The following is an 18853-nucleotide window of genomic DNA, read 5'->3' on the forward strand; positions in this document are numbered from 1 at the left end:
AAATATTGGTGCAGGGTCCTGAAGAACAGTGGGATGAGGTCTTGAAAATACCCCTTTGCATTAAGTAATACTCTCTCAGGCATTGAAACTGGGGTTAAGCATGGAAAATTCAGAAAGCTCAGAACGATACCGGCCATATATATGCTTCTTAAAGCAGCTTTTAAAAATGAGGGTGAGGGGGTAAAAAAAATAAGTGAAGGCCAGCTATTGGAAGTTTTACAAACCATTAAGAAACATTGCTTATGGTTCCCTTCTCTCAGTACTTTAGATTATACTGTATTGCTATATTTTGCTTTTATTCTTTTCCCATGGCTTAGCCAGAGAAACAGGTGGCTGATTATTAACCCCTGAACCTTACCTGCCTCCTGGTAAATCTGTATGCAGGTCAAGAATCAACTGTTAAAACCAGACATGGAACAACAGACTGGTTCCAAATTGGGGAAGGAGTAAGTCAAAGCTGTATATTGTCACCCTGTTTATTTAACTTTTATGCGGAATACATCACAAAAAATGCTGGGCTGGATGAAGCACAAGCTGGAATCAAGATTGCCGGGAGAAATATCAATAACCTCAGATACACAGATGATACCACCCTTATGGCAGAAAGTGAAGAGGAACTGAGAGCCTCTTGATGAAAGTGAAAAAGGAGAGAGAAAAAGCTAGCTTAAAACTCAACATTCAAAAAACATGGCATCCGGTCCCATCACTTCTTGGCAAATAAGTGGAGAAACAATGGAAACAGTGACAGACTTTATTTTCTTGGGCTCCAAAATCACTGCAGATGGTGACTGTAGCCATGAAATTGAAAGATGCTTGCTGCTTAGAAGAAGAGCTTTGACCAACCTAGACTGCGTATTGAAAAGAAGAGACATACTTTGCTGACAAAGGTCCATCTAGTCAAAGCTATGGTTTTTCCAGTAGTCATGTATGGATGTGAGAGTTGGACTATAAGGAAAGCTGAGAAGTCAAGAATTGATGCTTTTGAACTGTGGTGTTGGAGAAGAATCTTGAGAGTCTCTTGGACTGCAAGGAGATCCAACCAGTCCATCCTAAAGGAAATCAGTCATGAATATCCATTGAAAGGACTGATGTTGAAGCTGAAACTCCAATACTTTGGCCACCTGATGAGAAGAACTGCCTCATTGGAAAAGACCCTGATGTTGAGAAAGATTGAAGGCAGGAGGAGAAGAGGACAACAGAGGATGAGATGGTTGGATGGCATCACCAACTCAATGGACATGCCTTTGACTCAACTCTGGCAGTTGGTAATGGACAGGGATGCCTGGTGTGCTGCAGTCCATGGGGTCACAAAGAGTTGGACACGACTGAGCGACTGAATTGACTGATATATATATATATATATATATGGTGGGCAGGGCACTCCCTGAGTGAGTAAGACTGCTCCCCCCCCGCCCCCCACCGCTTGTGGGTTCTGCTATCTAGTCCTTCCAGGACACTTGAAAAGGAAGAAGAAAGTCCAAAATGAGTACCACATTAAGGTGTTTCTGAATGCACCAAATTGTGAAGTTGATGCTGTTGCAGCCCCAATTTGGCAACCCACTCCAGTGTTTTTGCCTGGAGAATCCCAGGGACAGGGGAGCCTGGTGGGTTGCCATCTATGGGGTCACACAGAGTTGGACACGACTGAAGCGATTTAGCAGCAGCAGCAGTTTATTTTCCAGAGAAGACAAGGGCACCCCACTCCAGTACTCTTGCCTGGGAAATCCCATGGATGGAGGAGCCTGGTGGGCTGCCGTCTATGGGGCTGCACAGAGTCGGACATGACTGATGCGACTTAGCAGCAGCAGCAGCACCAGCACCAGCGGCAGCCGTATATTTTCCTTTAAGACATTATAGTCTATGGATAGTGTAACCTTAATTCAGAATGTGCCTTAGTAAAAGTACAATTGGCTGCCTTTCACCTTGTTTTTCTTATCCTCTGACTGATTTGGAGGCCCCTACCCCTGTCCTCTAAGCTTAAAGCTGCTTAGTTCTGGTATCCCTCTAAGCTCACTTTCCAAAAGGCTGTGTCCTCTTGAATTGCATAGAATAGTGTTTCACAAATACTTCAAGTCCTAACGCTTAGTACCTGTGAATGTGACCTTATTTAAGAATAGGGTGTTTGTAGATGTAGTCAAGTTAAAATGGAATCATACTGGATTAAAGTGGGCCCTAATCCAATGACTGATGTGTTTATGAATATTGAGAAATTTGTACAATAACAAAAAGACACAAAGAAAACCGTGGAATGATAGATACAGAGGCTGGAGTAATGTACCTGCAAGCCAAGGAATTCCAAGGATTGCTGAGAGCTACCATGAGCTAGGTCCAATAGAAGCAAGGTCCGATGCTCTAAAGAGCAATATTGCATAAGACCTGGAATGTTAGGTCCATGAATCAAGGCAAATTGGAAGTGGTTAAACAGGAGATGGCAACAGTAAACGTCAACATTCTAGGAATCAGCGAACTAAAATGGACTGGAATGGATGAATTTAACTCAGATGACCATTATATCTACTACTGCGGGCAGGAATCCCTCAGAAGAAATGGAGTAGCCATCACGGTCAACAAAAGAGTTCGAAATGCAGTACTTGGATGCAATCTCAAAAACGACAGAATGATCTCTATTCATTTCCAAGGCAAACAATTCAATATCACAGTAATCCAAGTCTATGCCCCAACCAGTAACGCTGAAGAAGTTGAAGTTGAATGGTTCTATGAAGACCTCCAAGACCTTTTAGAACTAACACACAAAAAAGATGTCCTTTTCATTATAGGGGACTGGAATGCAAAAGTAGGAAGTCAAGAAACACCTGGAGTAACAGGCAAATTTGGCCTTGGAATACGGAATGAAGCAGGGCAAAGACTAATAGAGTTTTGCCAAGAAAATGCACTGGTCATAGCAAACACCCTCTTCCAACAACACAAGAGAAGACTCTACACATGGACATCACCAGATGGTCACACTGAAATCAGATTGATTATATTCTTTGCAGCCAAACATGGAGAAGCTCTATACAGTCAACAAAAACAAGACCAGGAGCTGACTGTGGCTCAGATCATGAACTCCTTATTGCCAAATTCAGACTTAAATTGAAGAAAGTAGGGAAAACCATGAGACCATTCTGGTATGACTTAAATCAAATCCCTTATGATTATACAGTGGAAGTGAGAAATAGATTTAAGGGCCTAGATCTGATAGGTAGAGTGCCTGATGAACTATGGACGGAGGTTTGTGACATTGTACAGGAGACAGGGATCAAGACCATCCATATGGAAAAGAAATGCAAAAAAGCAAAATGGCTGTCTGGGGAGGCCTTACAAATAGCTGTGAAAAGAAGAGAAGTGAAATGCAGAGGAGAAAAGGAAAGATATAAGCATGTGAATGCAAAGTTCCAAAGAATAGCAAGAAGAGATAAAAAAGCCTTCCTCAGTGATCAATTCAAAGAAATAGAGGAAAACAAGAGAATGGGAAAGACTAGAGATCTCTTCAAGAAAATTAGAGATACCAAGGGAACATTTCATGCAAAGATGGGCTAGATAAAGGACAGAAATGGTATGGACCTAACAGAAGCAGAAGATATTAAGAAGAGGTGAAAAGAATACATAGAACTGTATAAAAAAGATCTTCACGACCAAGATAATCATGATGGTGTGATCACTCACCTAGAGCCAGACAACCTGGAATGTGAAGTCAAGGGAGCCTTAGAAAGCATCACTACGAACAAAGCTAGTGGCAGTGATGGAATTCCAGTTGAGCTACTCCAAATCCTGAAAGATGATGCTGTGAAAGTGCTGCACTCAATATGCCAGCAAATTTGGAAAACTCAGCAGTGGCCACAGGACTGGAAAAGGTCAGTTTTCATTCCAATCCCAAAGAAAGGCAATGCCAAAGAATGCTCAAACTACCACACAATTGCACTCATCTCACATGCTAATAAAGTAATGCTCAAAATTCTCCAAGCCAGGCTTCAGCAATACATGAACCGTGAACTTCCTGATGTTCAAGCTGGTTTTAGAAAAGGCAGAGGAACCAGAGATCAAATTGCCAACATCTGCTGGATCATGGAAAAAGCAAGAGAGTTCCAAAAAAACCCATCTATTTCTGCTTTATTGAGTATGCCAAAGCCTTTGACTGTGTGGATCACAATAAACTGTGGAAAATTCTGAAAGGGATGGGAATACCAGACCACCTGACCTGCCTCTTGAGAAATCTGTATGCAGGTCAGGAAACAACAGTTAGAACTGGACATGAAACAATAGACTGATTCCAAATAGGAAAAGGAGTAAGTCAAGGCTGTATATTGTCACCCTGCTTATTTAACTTCTATGCAGAGTACTTCCATGCAGAGTACTGAAGAAGGCATTACTCTTGCCTGGAAAATCCCATGGACGGAGGAGCCTGGTAGGCTGCAGTCCATGTGGTCGCTAAGAGTCGGACACGACTGAGTGACTTCACTTTGACTTTTCACTTTCATGCATTGGAGGAGGAAATGGCAACCCACTCCAGTGTTCTTGCCTGGAGAATCCATGGACAGAGGAGCCTGGTGGACTACCATCTATGGTGTTGCACAGAGTCGGACACAACTCAAGCAACTTAGCAGCAGCAGCAGCATGCAGAGTACATCATGAGAAACGCTGGACTGGAAGAAACAGAAGCTGGAATCAAGATTGCCGGGAGAAATATCAATAACCTCAGATATGCACATGACACCACCCTTATGGCAGAAAGTGAAGAGGAACTAAAAAGCCTCTTGATGAAAGTGAAAGAGGAGAGTGAAAATGCTGGCTTAAAGCTCAACATTCAGAAAACGAAGATCATGGCATCCGGTCCCATCACTTCATGGGAAATAGATGGGGAAACAGTGTCAGACTTTATTTTTTGGGGCTCCAAAATCACTGTAGATGGTGATTGTAGCCATGAAACTAAAAGATGCTTACTCCTTGGAAGGAAAGTTATGACCAACCTAGACAGAATATTAAAAAGCAGACATTACTTTGCCAACAAAGGTCTGTCTAGTCAAGGCTATGGTTTTTCCAGTGGTCATGTATGGATGTGAGAATTGGATTGTGAAGAAAGCTGAGTGCCGAAGAATTGATGCTTTTGAACTGTGGTGTTGGAGAAGACTCTTGAGAGTCCCTTGGACTGCAAGATCCAACCAATCCATTCTGAAGGAGATCAGCCCTGGGATTTCTCTGGAAGGAATGATGCTAAAGCTGAAACTCCAGTACTTTGGCCACCTCATGCGAAGAGTTGACTCATTGGAAAAGACTCTGATGCTGGGAGGGATTGGGGGCAGGAGGAGAATGGGACAACAGAGGATGAGATGGCTGGATGGCATCACTGACTCGATCGATGTAAGTCTGGGTGAACTCTGGGAGTTGGTGATGGACACAGAGGCCTGGGTGCTGCAATTCATGGGGTCGCAAAGAGTCCGACACGACTGAGCAACTGAACTGAACTGAAGCATGAGCTAGGAGGCAAGGAAATATTAATCCCTGGAGTCTTCATAGAGAGCATGTCGCTGCTGATACCTTGATTTCAAACTTCCAGCCTCCAGAGCTGTGAGAAGAAATTCTGATTGTTTAAGACACTCAGTTTGTGGTGATTTGTCATGGCAGCCCTATAAAATGTATGCTCCTCCAGCTAGAGTTCTGGCCCCAGGTACAGCCTGGAAAGAGATCTAATTAGGCTAATTAATATGGAGGTCTGTTTTCATCCTCACAGAGAATGATGAACCCCTTCTGCAAAATGATATTGAAATTAGTGGACTATCAGTAATTGTGACCAGAGAAGTGAAGATGTTCAGATCATATAAAGAGGATTTAGGGGCAAGTATCTCCAAAATCTTACTGTAGAATTTGACTTCATGCTCTGTAGGTATCTCCCCCTCCCTTTATCCAAAATCAAAAGAAAAGTGATGTAGTCCCTTCCATTTCTGGGGCTCAGTTTTTTTTTTTTTCCATCTGTTTAATGAGAGAGTTTGATTGTATGACCATAAGAGGCTTTCCAGCTCTAACAATTTATGGATCTAGGAGGCAGAGTTAGGATTAAGGAGAATTATAAAAAGCAAGCTTGTGACCATGTCTAAGGATTCATACAGATTTAGTACAGTAACTTGTACCTTCTACTGCTTTATTTTCAGAACTACCCAGTGGCTTTTGTTGTGCCTAAGAATGAACTGACTTTGATAACTTGTCTCAGCCCTTGGAAACTGGGTTACCAATTTGGCACAGAACCTTACCTGTATTGACCTAAAACAAATAGACTGCCAGATATTTCTCCAGCAAAGATGGGTTTCTTGGAACGCCACAAAGAAATACAATTCATGGTGTGCAACTTTGGCAGGCCATGTACATGTCCTTGCACAGAAAAGGAAGGAGAACACTTTTATACAGGAGAAAAGAAATTTGGGAAGGCTATGGTAAACAAAGAGTCCATGGCTTTTCATTGGCTGAGTCCTTGCCAGGAAAGAATATGAGTCTTTCCTCTTCTTTTTTAGTTTTGCTATTTTTTCCAAACCAAACTTGGCCCACTTACCTGATGGGCAGCAAAGCCAATCTACTGACACTAGGTTGTGGGGAAGGAAAGTGCTACATCAATTTTCTCTCCCTTGGTTCTTATTTTGTCATAGCAAAGAACTGAAATGACAGACCAGGATAGCTTTGGGAGGCAAGGTTTATTGAAAAAGCAGTACACTCTCAAGACATGAGAGCAGGCCAAACCCTGCAGGAGTGGTCCCGTTCAATTCTGGCTTTCATTTTTATATCCTTTGTTCCCTCCCCTGGGTGGTTCAGTTCAGTTCAGTCGCTCAGTCATGTCCGACTCTTTGCGACCCCATGAATCGCAGCACTCCAGGCCTCCCTGTCCATCACCAACTCTTGGAGTTCACTCAGACTCATGTCCATCGAGTCATTGATGCCATCCAGCCATCTCATCCTCTGTCATCCCCTTCTCCTCCTGCCCCAATCCCTCCCAGCATCAGAGTCTTTTCCAGTGAGTCAACTCTTCGCATGAGGTGGCCAATGTACTGGAGTTTCAGCTTTAGCGTCATTCCTTCCAAAGAAATCCCAGGGCTGATCTCCAGAATGGGCTGGTTGGATCTCCTTGCAGTCCAAGGGACTCTCAAGAGTCTTCTCCAACACCACAGTTCAAAAGCATCAATTCTTCAGCGCTAAGCCTTCTTCACAGTCCAACTCTCACATCCATACATGACCACAGGAAAAACCATAGCCTTGACTAGACGGACATTTGTTGGCAAAGTAATGTCTCTGCTTTTGAATATGCTATCCAGGTTGGTCATAACTTTCCTTCCAAGGAGTAAGCATCTTTTAATTTCATGGCTGCAGTCACCATCTGCAGTGATTTTGGAGTCTGACACTGTTTCCACTGTTTCCCCATCTATTTCCCATGAAGTGATGGGACTGGATGCCATGATCTTCGTTTTCTGAATGTTGAGCTTTAAGCCCACTTTTTCACTCTCCACTTTCACTTTCATGAAGAGGCTTTTTAGTTCCTCTTCACTTTCTGCCATAAGGGTGGTGTCATGTATATCTGAGGTTATTGATATTTCTCCCAGCAATCTTGATTCCAGCTTGTGCTTCTTCCAGTCCAGTGTTTCTCATGATGTACTCTGCATATAAGTTAAATAAGCAGGGTGACAATATACAGCCTTGACTTACTCCTTTTCCTATTTGGAACCAGTCTGTTGTTCCATGTCCAGTTCTAACTGTTGCTTCCTGGCCTGCATACAGATTTCTCAAGAGGCAGGTCAGATGGTCTGGTACTCACATCTCTTTCAGAATTATCCACAGTTGATTGTGATCCACACAGTCAAAGGCTTTGGCATACTCAATAAAGCAGAAATATATGTTTTTCTGGAACTCTCTTGCTTTTTCCATGATCCAGCAGATGTTGGCGATTTGATCTCTGGTTCCTCTGCCTTTTCTAAAACCAGCTTGAACATCAGGAAGTTCATGGTTCATGTATTGCTGAAGCCTGGCTTGGAGAATTTTGAGCATTACTTTATTAGCATGTGAGATGAGTGCAATTGTGTGGTAGTTTGAGCATTCTTTGGCATTGCCTTTCTTTGGGATTGGAGTGAAAACTGACCTTTTCCAGTCCTATGGCCACTGCTGAGTTTTCCAAATTTGCTGGCATATTGAGTGCAGCACTTTCACAGCATCATCTTTCAGGATTTGGAGTAGCTCAACTGGAATTCCATCACTGCCACTAGCTTTGTTCATAGTGATGCTTTCTAAGGCCCACTTGACTTCACATTCCAGGATCTCTGGCTCTAGGTGAGTGACCACACCATCGTGATTATCTGGGTCATGAAGATCTTTTTTTGTACAGTTCTTCTGTGTATTCTTTCCACCTCTTCTTAATATCTTCTGCTTCTGTTAGGTCAAACCATTTCTGTCCTTTATCAAGCTCATCTTTGCATGAAATGTTCCCTTGGTATCTCTAATTTTCTTGAAGAGATCTCTAGTATTTCCCATTCTCTTGTTTTCCTCTATTTCTTTGAATTGATCACTGAGGAAGGCTTTCTTATCTCTTCTTGCTATTCTTTGGAACTCTGCATTCACATGCTTATATCTTTCCTTTTCTCCTCTGCGTTTCACTTCTCTTCTTTTCACAGCTATTTGTAAGGCCTCCCCAGGCAGCCATTTTGCTTTTTTGCATTTCTTTTCCATAGGGATGGTCTTGATCCCTGTCTCCTGTACAATGTCACAAACCTCCGTCCATAGTTCATCAGGCACTCTATCTATCAGATCTAGGCCCTTAAATCTATTTCTCACTTCCACTGTATAATCATAAGGGATTTGATTTAGGTCATACCTGAATGGTCTAGTGGTTTTCCCTACTTTCTTCAATTTAAGTCTGAATTTGGCAATAAGGAGTTCATGATATGAGCCACAGTCAGCTCCTGGTCTTGTTTTTGTTGACTGTATGGAGCTTCTCCATCTTTGGCTGCAAAGCATATAATCAATCTGATTTCAGTGTTGACCATCTGGTGATGTCCATGTGTAGAGTCTTCTCTTGTGTTGTTGGAAGAGGGTGTTTGCTATGAACAGTGCATTTTCTTGGCAAAACTCTATTAGTCTTTGCCCTGCTTAATTCTGTATTCCAAGGCCAAATTTGCCTGTTACTCCAGGTGTTCTTGACTTCCTACTTTTGCATTCCAGTCCCCTATAAGAAAAGGACATCTTTTTTGTGTGTTAGTTCTAAAAGGTCTTGGAGGTCTTCATAGAACCGTTCAACTTCAGCTTCTTCAGCATTCCTGCTTGGGTCATAGACTTGGATTACTGTGATATTTAATGGTTTGCCTTGGAAACGAACAGGGATCATTCTGTCATTTTTGAGATGAACCCAAGTACTGCATTTCAGACTCTTTTGTTGACCATGATGGCTACTCCATTTCTTCTGAGGGATTCCTGTCTGCTTTAGTAGATATAATGGTCATCTGACTTAAATTCACCCATTCCAGTCAATTTGAATTTGCTGATTCCTAGAATGTCAACTTTCACTCTTGCCACCTCTTGTTTGACGACTTCCAATTTGCCTTGATTCATGGACCTGACATTCCAGGTTCCTATGCAATATTTATCTTTACAGTATCGGACCTTGCTTCTATCACCAGTCACATCCACAGGTGGGTATTGTTTTTGCTTGGCTCCATCCCTTCCTTCTTTCTGGAGTTATTTCTCCACTGATCTCTAGTAGCATATTGGGCACCTACTGACCTAGAGTGTTCCTCTTTCAGTATCCTATCATTTTGCCTTTTCATACTGTTTATGGGGTTCTCAAGGCAAGAATCTTAAAGTGGTTTTCCATTCCCTTCTCCAGTGGACCACATTCTGTCAAAACCTGAGTGGTACCTGGGGCTTAAATGCTTGTGCCTTATGAAAATGAGGCATGAGCCTGAGGCCAAACAGAGAAGCGGATGTGCCAGGCATATTTTCCCAGCAGAAGTCTTCAATCAGTTTCACAGTTCTCCTTTTTTGATTTTTATTTTGTTCACACTCTGTGTGTGTGTGATCTCCTAGTCATCACTTTGTCTGACTGCAATTTTGGAACCTTTTCTTCCTAATCTAACTGCCTAACACGCCCCCCTCAAGAGATGGGAGGCCCAGTTCTTTAGGAGTAGGGACACCAAGATCTCTCTGACTACTTCCTGCTGAACTGGGGTGGCAAGGGGTGTTGAGCCTCTCCCTTTTGCTATTCTTAGGCCTTGGGGTCCTCAGGGTCTGGGTAACAGTGTCTATCTAAGGGCAAGTGGTAGATACCATCAGTATTTATCTGTAGTTCTGTGTATCCCCTCTGAAGCATTATGGCATTTTGTAATTCGGTTACCTGGGCAGAAACAAAATGGGTTAAACAATTAATAATGCATGGAGCAACCATGAGCAGAATTAGTATGGTGACAACAGTGATTAGCAGAGGCAGTAGCCAACACCAAATCCCTCCTCTCCAAGAAAAGATCCCAAAGAGGGACTGGAGCCAATCTGGAGGTGCCCCTGCTCAATCATTAAGATCTTAGGTGATTTATATGATCTTTTTTTTTTTTTTTTTTGAACTTTTTGAGAACTGAAAAGCTTTCTTCAATTTTGATTGAGGTGTTAACTCCAAAACAGCAGGTCTCATTCAGAATGGCACAGGTTTCTCCTTGTTCTGCATTCGAAAGATCTATAGCCTGCCTATTTTGGAGTACCACCCCTTCCAAGCTGTCAATAGACTTGTTGAACCTCTAGAGCTGATACTGTGGCTTCCCATCCCTGTTGCATCATTATTGAAATATTAAGCACTGCCCTTGTGAGGATGGTGATCCCCACAAACCAAAGAGCCCTGTAGCTATAGAATATCCTATCTCCAGTCTTTCCAAGATGGGATTATCACTAACGTATGTGCCTCCTCAACTGGATGGTATATGGTAAGAGGGGAGGTCGCATAAGTGTTGATATGTGACTTCTTTTATTGCCTGTATTGTGCAGATCCTATACCATTTGGTCAGGAGAATAAAGTATAGAGATCTTTGACATAAGAAATGATATCCCATTCCTACAAGGGAAATTCCCACCTAATGGGGGCTGACCTAGGTTGTTAGATTTAGCCCTAGTTGGGTGAATCTGTTCCCTGTGCATCGGATGGAAGCCTGTGCTTGGTGGTGATACCCCCATTTTATATACTGTGTCACTATTGAGGGTGATGTTTGGCATGAGGGATGTGTTCGCATTAGTTGACAAATGGTGTTTCAGAAGGTGAGTGAAATAATATTATGAGGGTGTGCATGGACTGGTTAGTGTAGCATGGCCTTATTTCTCATGTATTTCCACAATCTTGGTCAGGGTTTCAGAGATTTGTTCCCCATATATTCCCCAGATCCTCCCCCAATCTCAACTCAGATAGATGTATATAATTGTATGTGGGCATCTGCGAACCAGGCTCCATTATTATTGTTAGGGAAGTTATTGGTTATTGTAGGTCTAATAGCCATACACTGTGCCACTTGTTTTCCAATTTTGGGGAAGAAGGTTCCATTTCCAGCCCCAAGGATTGGTGGCTAGAATTTCACATCATGTAATTCTTTCTGAAGTGTGTCCTGGGAAGCTTTTAGCTTTAGCATATTTGAGTCTAGCAACCCAGAGTTGAGAGGAGTTCAGTAGCTCCATAGTCCAGTTACAATGGGAGGATGAGTTAAGTGCCCCAGTGAAGAGATCACTAGGAATCTTTATGAGTGGTTTTCCATCTCACCAAGGGTAACTCACAAAGCATTTGGGCATGATGCCAGACATTATTTCAACTTCCCTGATCTTTAAGATATTTTTTCCTTCTGAGTTAACTCATCTAGGTTTTGCAGAATTGAGAGTGGAACTTAGCCAATTTCCATTGACTTGTGTTAGGTTGGCAAAGGGTACAGTAATGGCCAATAGAGAGCACTCAAGCAAGTTACCATTGGCACAATTTTGTTTTTTATGGCCAGATCAGGGCACACCCAACAGTTAGACTTGTTCCGGCATTTGGTGACCTTGGTGATGGCCAGTCTTAAAGGATGTATCTATGAATAGCCTAAGCCAGACAGACAAGAAAGAGGTGCCACATCATGGTGTGTAGGGCATGAGGCTTAGACAAGAAAGAGGTGCCATATCATGGTGTGTAGGGCATGAGGCTTATGGGATCTGAGTATAGCAAATATGGAAAGAGTTTCCCTGGGAAAAGCAAATCAAGAGGGTAATTGTAATAAAGTATAAGCAGAGCAGTAGGCTTAACCTGAGAAATTCAGTTTCCTGAATATTCATCTGAATAGCACTAATCTGTAGTCTTGAATAGATATCAGAGGTCTCCCAAGGGTTCGCAGGTGTACTGAGCATCCTCTTTTTCCTTCCACAGCTTGACTCGAGAGTGGTGAATCTAGGAGTTATGTCCTGGTACCTTGACTATAGGAGTAAAAAAGTAGGGTATGGGACCTTCCATGTAGGCTGAAATTGAGACCCTGGAGATTCATCTTTCTGAACTTTGATTAGCACCTGGGTCCCAAGAGCATACAAAGGTGACTATTTGAGCTCCATTGAGTCTTGATTATTTGCCCATAAGCACATCTCTCACTGAAATTGCCCACTAGTCATAGCATAGGAACAAAGGGCTTGGGATTCTGGGTCTAGAAGGAGGTCATTTACATAGACAAAGTGTCTTCCATATAATGTCTCACAGAGGCTGAGACTGACTTGTTCTCTAGGTGCAATGCAAGTGCTAAGGAGAACTAAAGGTAGGCCTTTCTCTACCCCAAAGAGGTCTCTTGGATTCTTTCTTATTGCTATTTTAAAAAATTGGTTGGCTCTCTCTACTTTTCCTGAGGACTGAGGTCTCCAGGGACAGTGTAGATAATAGTTTATACCTAGAGCTTATTTTTTGGTTTGTTTTTATTTATTTTTAAAAAATTTATTTAATTGGAGGCTAATTACTTTACAAAATTGTAGTGGTTTTTGCCATACATTGACATGAATCAGCCATGGGTGTACATGTGTTCCCCATCTTGAACCCCCCTCCCACCTCCCTTCCCATCCCATCCCTCAGGTCATCCCAGTGTGCCAGCCCTGGGGACCCTGTCTCAATGCATCAAACCTGGACTGGCGATCTATTTCACATACGATAATATACACGTTTCAATGCTATTCTCTCAAATCATCCCACACTTGCCTTCTCCCACAGAGTCCAAAAGTCTGTTCTTTACATCTGTGTCTCATTTGCTGTCTTGCATATAGGGTCATTGTTACCATCTTTCTAAATTCCATATATATGCATTAATATACTGTTGCAGTACCCGGGCTTCTCATTGCAGTGGCTTCTCCTGCTGCAGAACATGGGCTCTAGGGTGCCTGGGCTTCAGTAGTTGTGGCACATGGGCTCAGTAGTTGTGGTTCCTAGGCTCTAGAGCATAGGCTCAATAGTTATAGTTCACAGGCTTAGTTGCTCCATGGCATGTGGGATCTTCCCAGACCAGCGATTGGTAACTTGGATGGTAAATAATCTGCCTGCAATGCAGGAGATCCTTGGCTGGGATCCCAGGGATTTGATCCCTGGGTGGAGAAGATCCCCTAGAGAAGGGAATGGCAACCCACTCCAATATTCTTGCCTGGAGAATCTCCTGGATAGAGGAGCCTGGTGGGCTATAGTCCATAGGGTTGCAAAGAGTTAGATATGACTGAGCGACTAACAGTTTCACTTCACTTGCTAGGAGAGGACTCTTCTTCTTGTTGGGCTCTGCTATCATTACAGGTCCTAAGAGCTCCCCGTTTTGATCTCTGGAATTTATTTATTTTAATTTTTTCTTTTAACTTTTAATTTTGTATTAGAGTATAGTCAATGTTGCAATAATTTCTGGTGAATAGCAAAGAGACTCAGCCATACATATACATGTAGCCATTCTCCCCCAAACTCCCCTCCCATACAGGATGTCTAATGAGGTGGATGAACCTAGAGCCTATTATACAAAGTGAAGTAAGTCAGAAAGAGAAAGACAAATACTGTATATTAATGCATATATGGACTTTATTTAATTGAAGTTTTTATTAGGTTTTTACACTTGTTCCATCCAAATTGTTAACTTCTCTCCACATCCAGTCCTCTTAGGGATGAATAGTACAGGTGGAAGAAACCTGTAATATGTTCATGTGACTTAGGAATATTGAGGAGGAACTTTAAGAATGTCAGCTCAAGGAACTATTTATCTTTTCTGGTCTGTAGTTAGATAGACCTAGAAAATCCCATGGACGGAGGAGCCTGGTAGGCTGCAGTCCATGGGATCGCTAGAGTCGGACACGACTGAGCGACTTCACTTTCACTTTTCACTTTCATGAGTTGGAGAAGGAAATGCCAACCCACTCCAGTGTTCTTGCCTGGAAAATCCCAGGGACGGGAAGCCTGGTGGGCTGCCGTCTATGGGTTGCACAGAGTCGGACACGACTGAAGCGACTTAGCAGCAGCAGCAGCAGCAGTTAGATAGACCTACAATTCAGTAGTTGTGAGACCGTGGGCAACTCATTTATTTTTTCTGACCCTTGGTTTCCTTATTGTAAAATGGGCTACTAGCTACCTTATGGAGTAGTTATGAAGACTGAATGAGACAATATGCATAAACATAGTAGGGTATCTAATACATAATACTGTGCTATACAGTTATTTCACAGATGTTACTTACTTCCCTCTTTTTCCACTTGGAGGTCAGGATTTTGGAAAAGAAAGAAGGATTGGGATTTAAAACAGATGGTTATGTTGATATCAAAGGAGAGGACTTGGTCTTAGCTAAAATGTGCTTCTGGCAAGAGAAAGTTTCTCTCTTTCAATCATTGTCTCTCACTCTCTCATTCTCATTTTTGTGCTTTATATGCATTATCTCATTTTTGAATCTTAATTCTACAAGTTAGGTGTTATCACAATCCCTTTTATGTAGATGAAGAAACTGAGACTTAGATAAATTAACTTGCTCCAGGCCTCACATTGAGTAAAGGTTAAACTTTATAGCAGATGCAGAATCCTCACTTCCTCCATCTTAATACTAACCAAACACACACAAAATGCTTAAGAAAGAGTAAACATATAGATGCTATTTTCTTTAAATAAGTTAATTTTCCTTTTCAACACTCCTTGATGTCTTTTAAGCTCTTTGTAGTTTGATCTTTGATCACATTTATTGATAATACATAGTGACCCTGCCTGAATTTGGAGGCTGGATCAGATGATATTTCAGATTGGAAGTTCTTCTGTTTAAGCAAAGTGTTGGCCCACACCCCAACCCCATGAGTAACTGATCCTGAACAGTTTTCTTTGCAGACTTTCTTTCCCCCAGCTGAACCATCACCAAGGACTGCACCACTCAAAATCCTTCTGGAAAAATGCCATTCTCTGTCCATCTCACAGAGCATCCCCATGGAACTGGATCAAGTGGGTTGGAGGAGATCCAGGAAGCTTTGCACAGGTATGCCTTTTATGCCCTTTTTTTCTTGAGGTGGGATATGCTTGGCAGGCCTCATGCACAGACAGATTGTGTTGACATTATCCTACTTCTGTGACAACCCTTCCCCCCCACCCCCCCGCCCCGCCCAGTTCCCTAGTACTTTTCCTCATTGGCACTTGAAAATTCACATTAGCAATGACAAGGTATAGATTTTTCCCTCTCCATGCTCTTCTTTTCTTATTTGGGGCCTTTAATATCAATACACTCAAATATCTTGCTAAAGCCTTCTTTTCCCCTCAAGGCCCTCTGTACCCAGTACCTTCCAGGTCTCATAAACTCTAGTTCCCCCTCTTCACCATTTTCATAGTACTCCTATATACACCTTCCTCCTGGCCTCAAATGGACCAGTCCCATTGTTCCCATCTCCCATGGTGTCATTCTAGCCCTGTCTCTTTTGCATCTTGCTTAAACTTACTCTCTGTGGGTCCCAGGTCATCCCGTGTTTTGCTGACCACTGACCATGGAAAGCCCCTCAAGGCTCAAGGCAACTTCATTTACCTCACTCAAAACACAGAGATTTCCCCCAAGCAAAACCAGTTACCTCCTAGAGCTTCAGGGTATATCCTTCCTAACTCAGGCCACTGACCCTGCCTGCTAGACTGTTGTCACTTGCAAGTAAAGCTCCATCTTTTGGTACAAATGGGAGAATCCATGCTCTCTTACCCATTGGCCTTAGACCACACCCTAACAGTCTCCTAGCAGACCCCACCACCAGTCATTTTACAGCAATATAATTTGCATGAATACTAAGGATACACAAGATTTCATAACATTCCTTTCCAAAGTTTTCTATAGTGTTACAAGCTCTGGGAACCTTGATCCTACTTCTCTGTGAGCCAAAGATTCCCTCAATCCCAAAGGATCTGTAGCTGCTCTGAACTGGCCACATCTTTTTTATTATCTTCACTTCATGTGTGGAGAACATGTGGGATGCTTTGACTTGGAGCTTATTTCCAACTCTGTGATTCCTTGCCAGAATTCTGTGAAGTTAGGAGCCAAAGAAATTGCAAGCTTGGGTCTTTTGTAGCATCATCTCCCTCAGAAATCCCCAGAAGCCAGCAAGGTGGTGAAAGGAAAGAGTGAAGAATTCTGAAGGGAGATAATCCTTCACTGTCAAAATTAGGAGGGTCCTTATAGGTTTCTCAGTCCTCTTGATCTATGAATGGGGAAATAGGCTGATACAGGGAAAGGGACCTGTTCAAGGTCATAAGTCAGTTCATAACAGAGTTAAGACAGGACTTCAACCTCCTAACTTTCAACATGTCAGAATGTGATTTTACTACAGTTCTAGAACAAAGTCTTAAACATTGGAATTACAAGCTTTGATTACTTTCAAGCTCATCTGTACTGGAATAATAAGTCACCTCCTTCCCCTCAAAGAAGATGGCAAGTGGGACACAAATCAAGTCATCAAAGTGGCAGCAGATGCCTACCATAATTTCTAAGTCCTCTGCCTGAGAATAAGGCATGCTCTCATAATCCCCTGGGAGATTAGGCCAGGGGTATAAAGCAGGGGATATGGTCAGAGCTGTTTCCTTCCTCTCTCCCTCTTAGAAAATGAGCCCAACCCCTTAGCAATTCAGAAGCTTTTTAGCAGCTGCTCCACTCCACTGCCGATTGCATCAGAGTGCCCCACCCCCACCATGCTCCTGACTGCTAACAGCAAATAGCAATCACTCAGGGAGAGTCTCGCAAATTCAGGATTAATAGCTACCTTGAGGACTGTTATGGGCTTATTTATAAGCTATGGGTGGGAAAATGTACCCCTGAGTTTGGCACTTTCACCTCAGGGATATAAGTGGCTCCCATGTTTTCAAGGTCCCAACCAGACACTTGGGTTAAAAATATCCCTAGGAAGGAGGATGATATCAGGATCCCATTTGGGAAGCCTGTTTCAGCTCCTCTTACAACCCTGACTGTGATAGCAATGAGATCCAAGGATCCCATTCCCACTATGTTTAGTACCTGTTTTACTTCCATATTGCTCAAGGCCTGAAGGACTTCAGTTTTTTTTAGTGCTCAGTCTCTGTCCTTACATGTTTCTCTATAAACACTACCAGTTCCTTCCTCTTGGCTTCTAATCAGGAGTTTCCTAAGGCAGACTATTATAGTGGAAAGAATCAGCTTTGAAGTTGAACAGATCCAGGTTCAAATTACTGTTCCACCACATTGTGCAAGTTGCATAACCTCTTTGCACCTCAGTTTCACCATCTGAGGAATGAGATGCTGGATAACATCTGACTTATGGGATCATTGTGAAGAATGAGTGAAACAGAATCTATGAACATTCCTGCCACAGTTTCTGGCTTGCAGGGTGCTCAGTGATGGCAGTTTTCTTCTTCCCACTGCTCTCTACCAGTTCTGAATACCCAAGGACTTACCCCACATACACACTAACAGACATTACTATGGGGCCCAATCTGAATTTGCTACTTCCTCTGATTGTTCATTCATTTTCTCATTCACTCAACACATATTTATTGAACAAAACTAGAAAGTCAATGGAGTTTGCTCTCCAATAGCCTGTTGTGCTGGAAGGAGCAAAAATTTTGAAATCAGACATACCTGGATTTGACTCTTGGCTCTGTCACTTATTATCTATGTGATGTGGAATAAATCACTTTACTACTTTGAGACTTAGTTTTCTTATCTGTAATGTTAGGGTAATAATTTGAACTTCACAAGCTCAAAGCAGATAGCAAACATAAAAGTGCTTTATAAGCTCTGAGGTGCTATACAACTAGATGGAAATGATAGTAATAGTAATAACAATAAACAAGTTAAGAAATAAGAGTTATGTCTTATACCTATCCAGGGCCCTTACATAGTTGAATATATATATATATATATATAAAATATAACACATATAATATAACACTCAGGTGTTAGAAGACCTGAGTTCTCTTACAGGTTTTCTCTTTAAAAAAAAAAAAAAATATATATATATATATATAAAATCAATTATATTATGATAATATTGTGTGTGTATATATATATGGCAATATTGGAAGTCAAGATTTACTTTCTAAATGAAGTATTGAAAAAGTGGAAGTGTTAGTCGCTTAGACATGTTAGACTCTTTGTAACCCCATCAACTGTAGCCTGCTAGGTTCCTCTATCCATGAAATTCTCCAGGCAAGAACACTGGAGTGGGTTGCCATTCCTTTCTCCAAGGGATCTTCCTGACCCAGGGATTGAACCAGGGTCTCCTGTATTGGAGGTAGATTCTTTACCATCTGGGCCACCAGGGAAGCCCAAATGAAGTGTATGTGTGTGGCGGGGCGGGGGGCGGGGGGGGGATGCTTCCTACTTGAAAGGGCCAGAATTCCAGAGCAGAC

The 18853-nt window shown here is 42.3% G+C and overlaps 1 protein-coding gene across 6 annotated transcripts in view; it reads left to right on the forward strand.

Moving 5' to 3' along the window:
• The window catches only part of ARHGEF9 (Cdc42 guanine nucleotide exchange factor 9), a 420722-nt gene that overhangs the window by 85920 nt on the left and 315949 nt on the right, over positions 1 to 18853 (forward strand). For 4 of the 6 annotated variants that reach the window (XM_070783846.1, XM_070783848.1, XM_070783850.1 and 1 more), the window contains one exon: positions 15320 to 15476. In XM_070783846.1, the coding sequence (XP_070639947.1) occupies positions 15320 to 15476 (157 nt within the window). The remainder of the gene's footprint in view (positions 1 to 15319; positions 15477 to 18853) is intronic. The other 2 variants (XM_070783849.1, XM_070783851.1) reach the window with 1 other exon arrangement.

Source organism: Bos indicus, chromosome X (genome assembly GCF_029378745.1).
Source record: "Bos indicus isolate NIAB-ARS_2022 breed Sahiwal x Tharparkar chromosome X, NIAB-ARS_B.indTharparkar_mat_pri_1.0, whole genome shotgun sequence".
In the NCBI taxonomy this organism is placed as follows: domain Eukaryota; kingdom Metazoa; phylum Chordata; class Mammalia; order Artiodactyla; family Bovidae; genus Bos; species Bos indicus.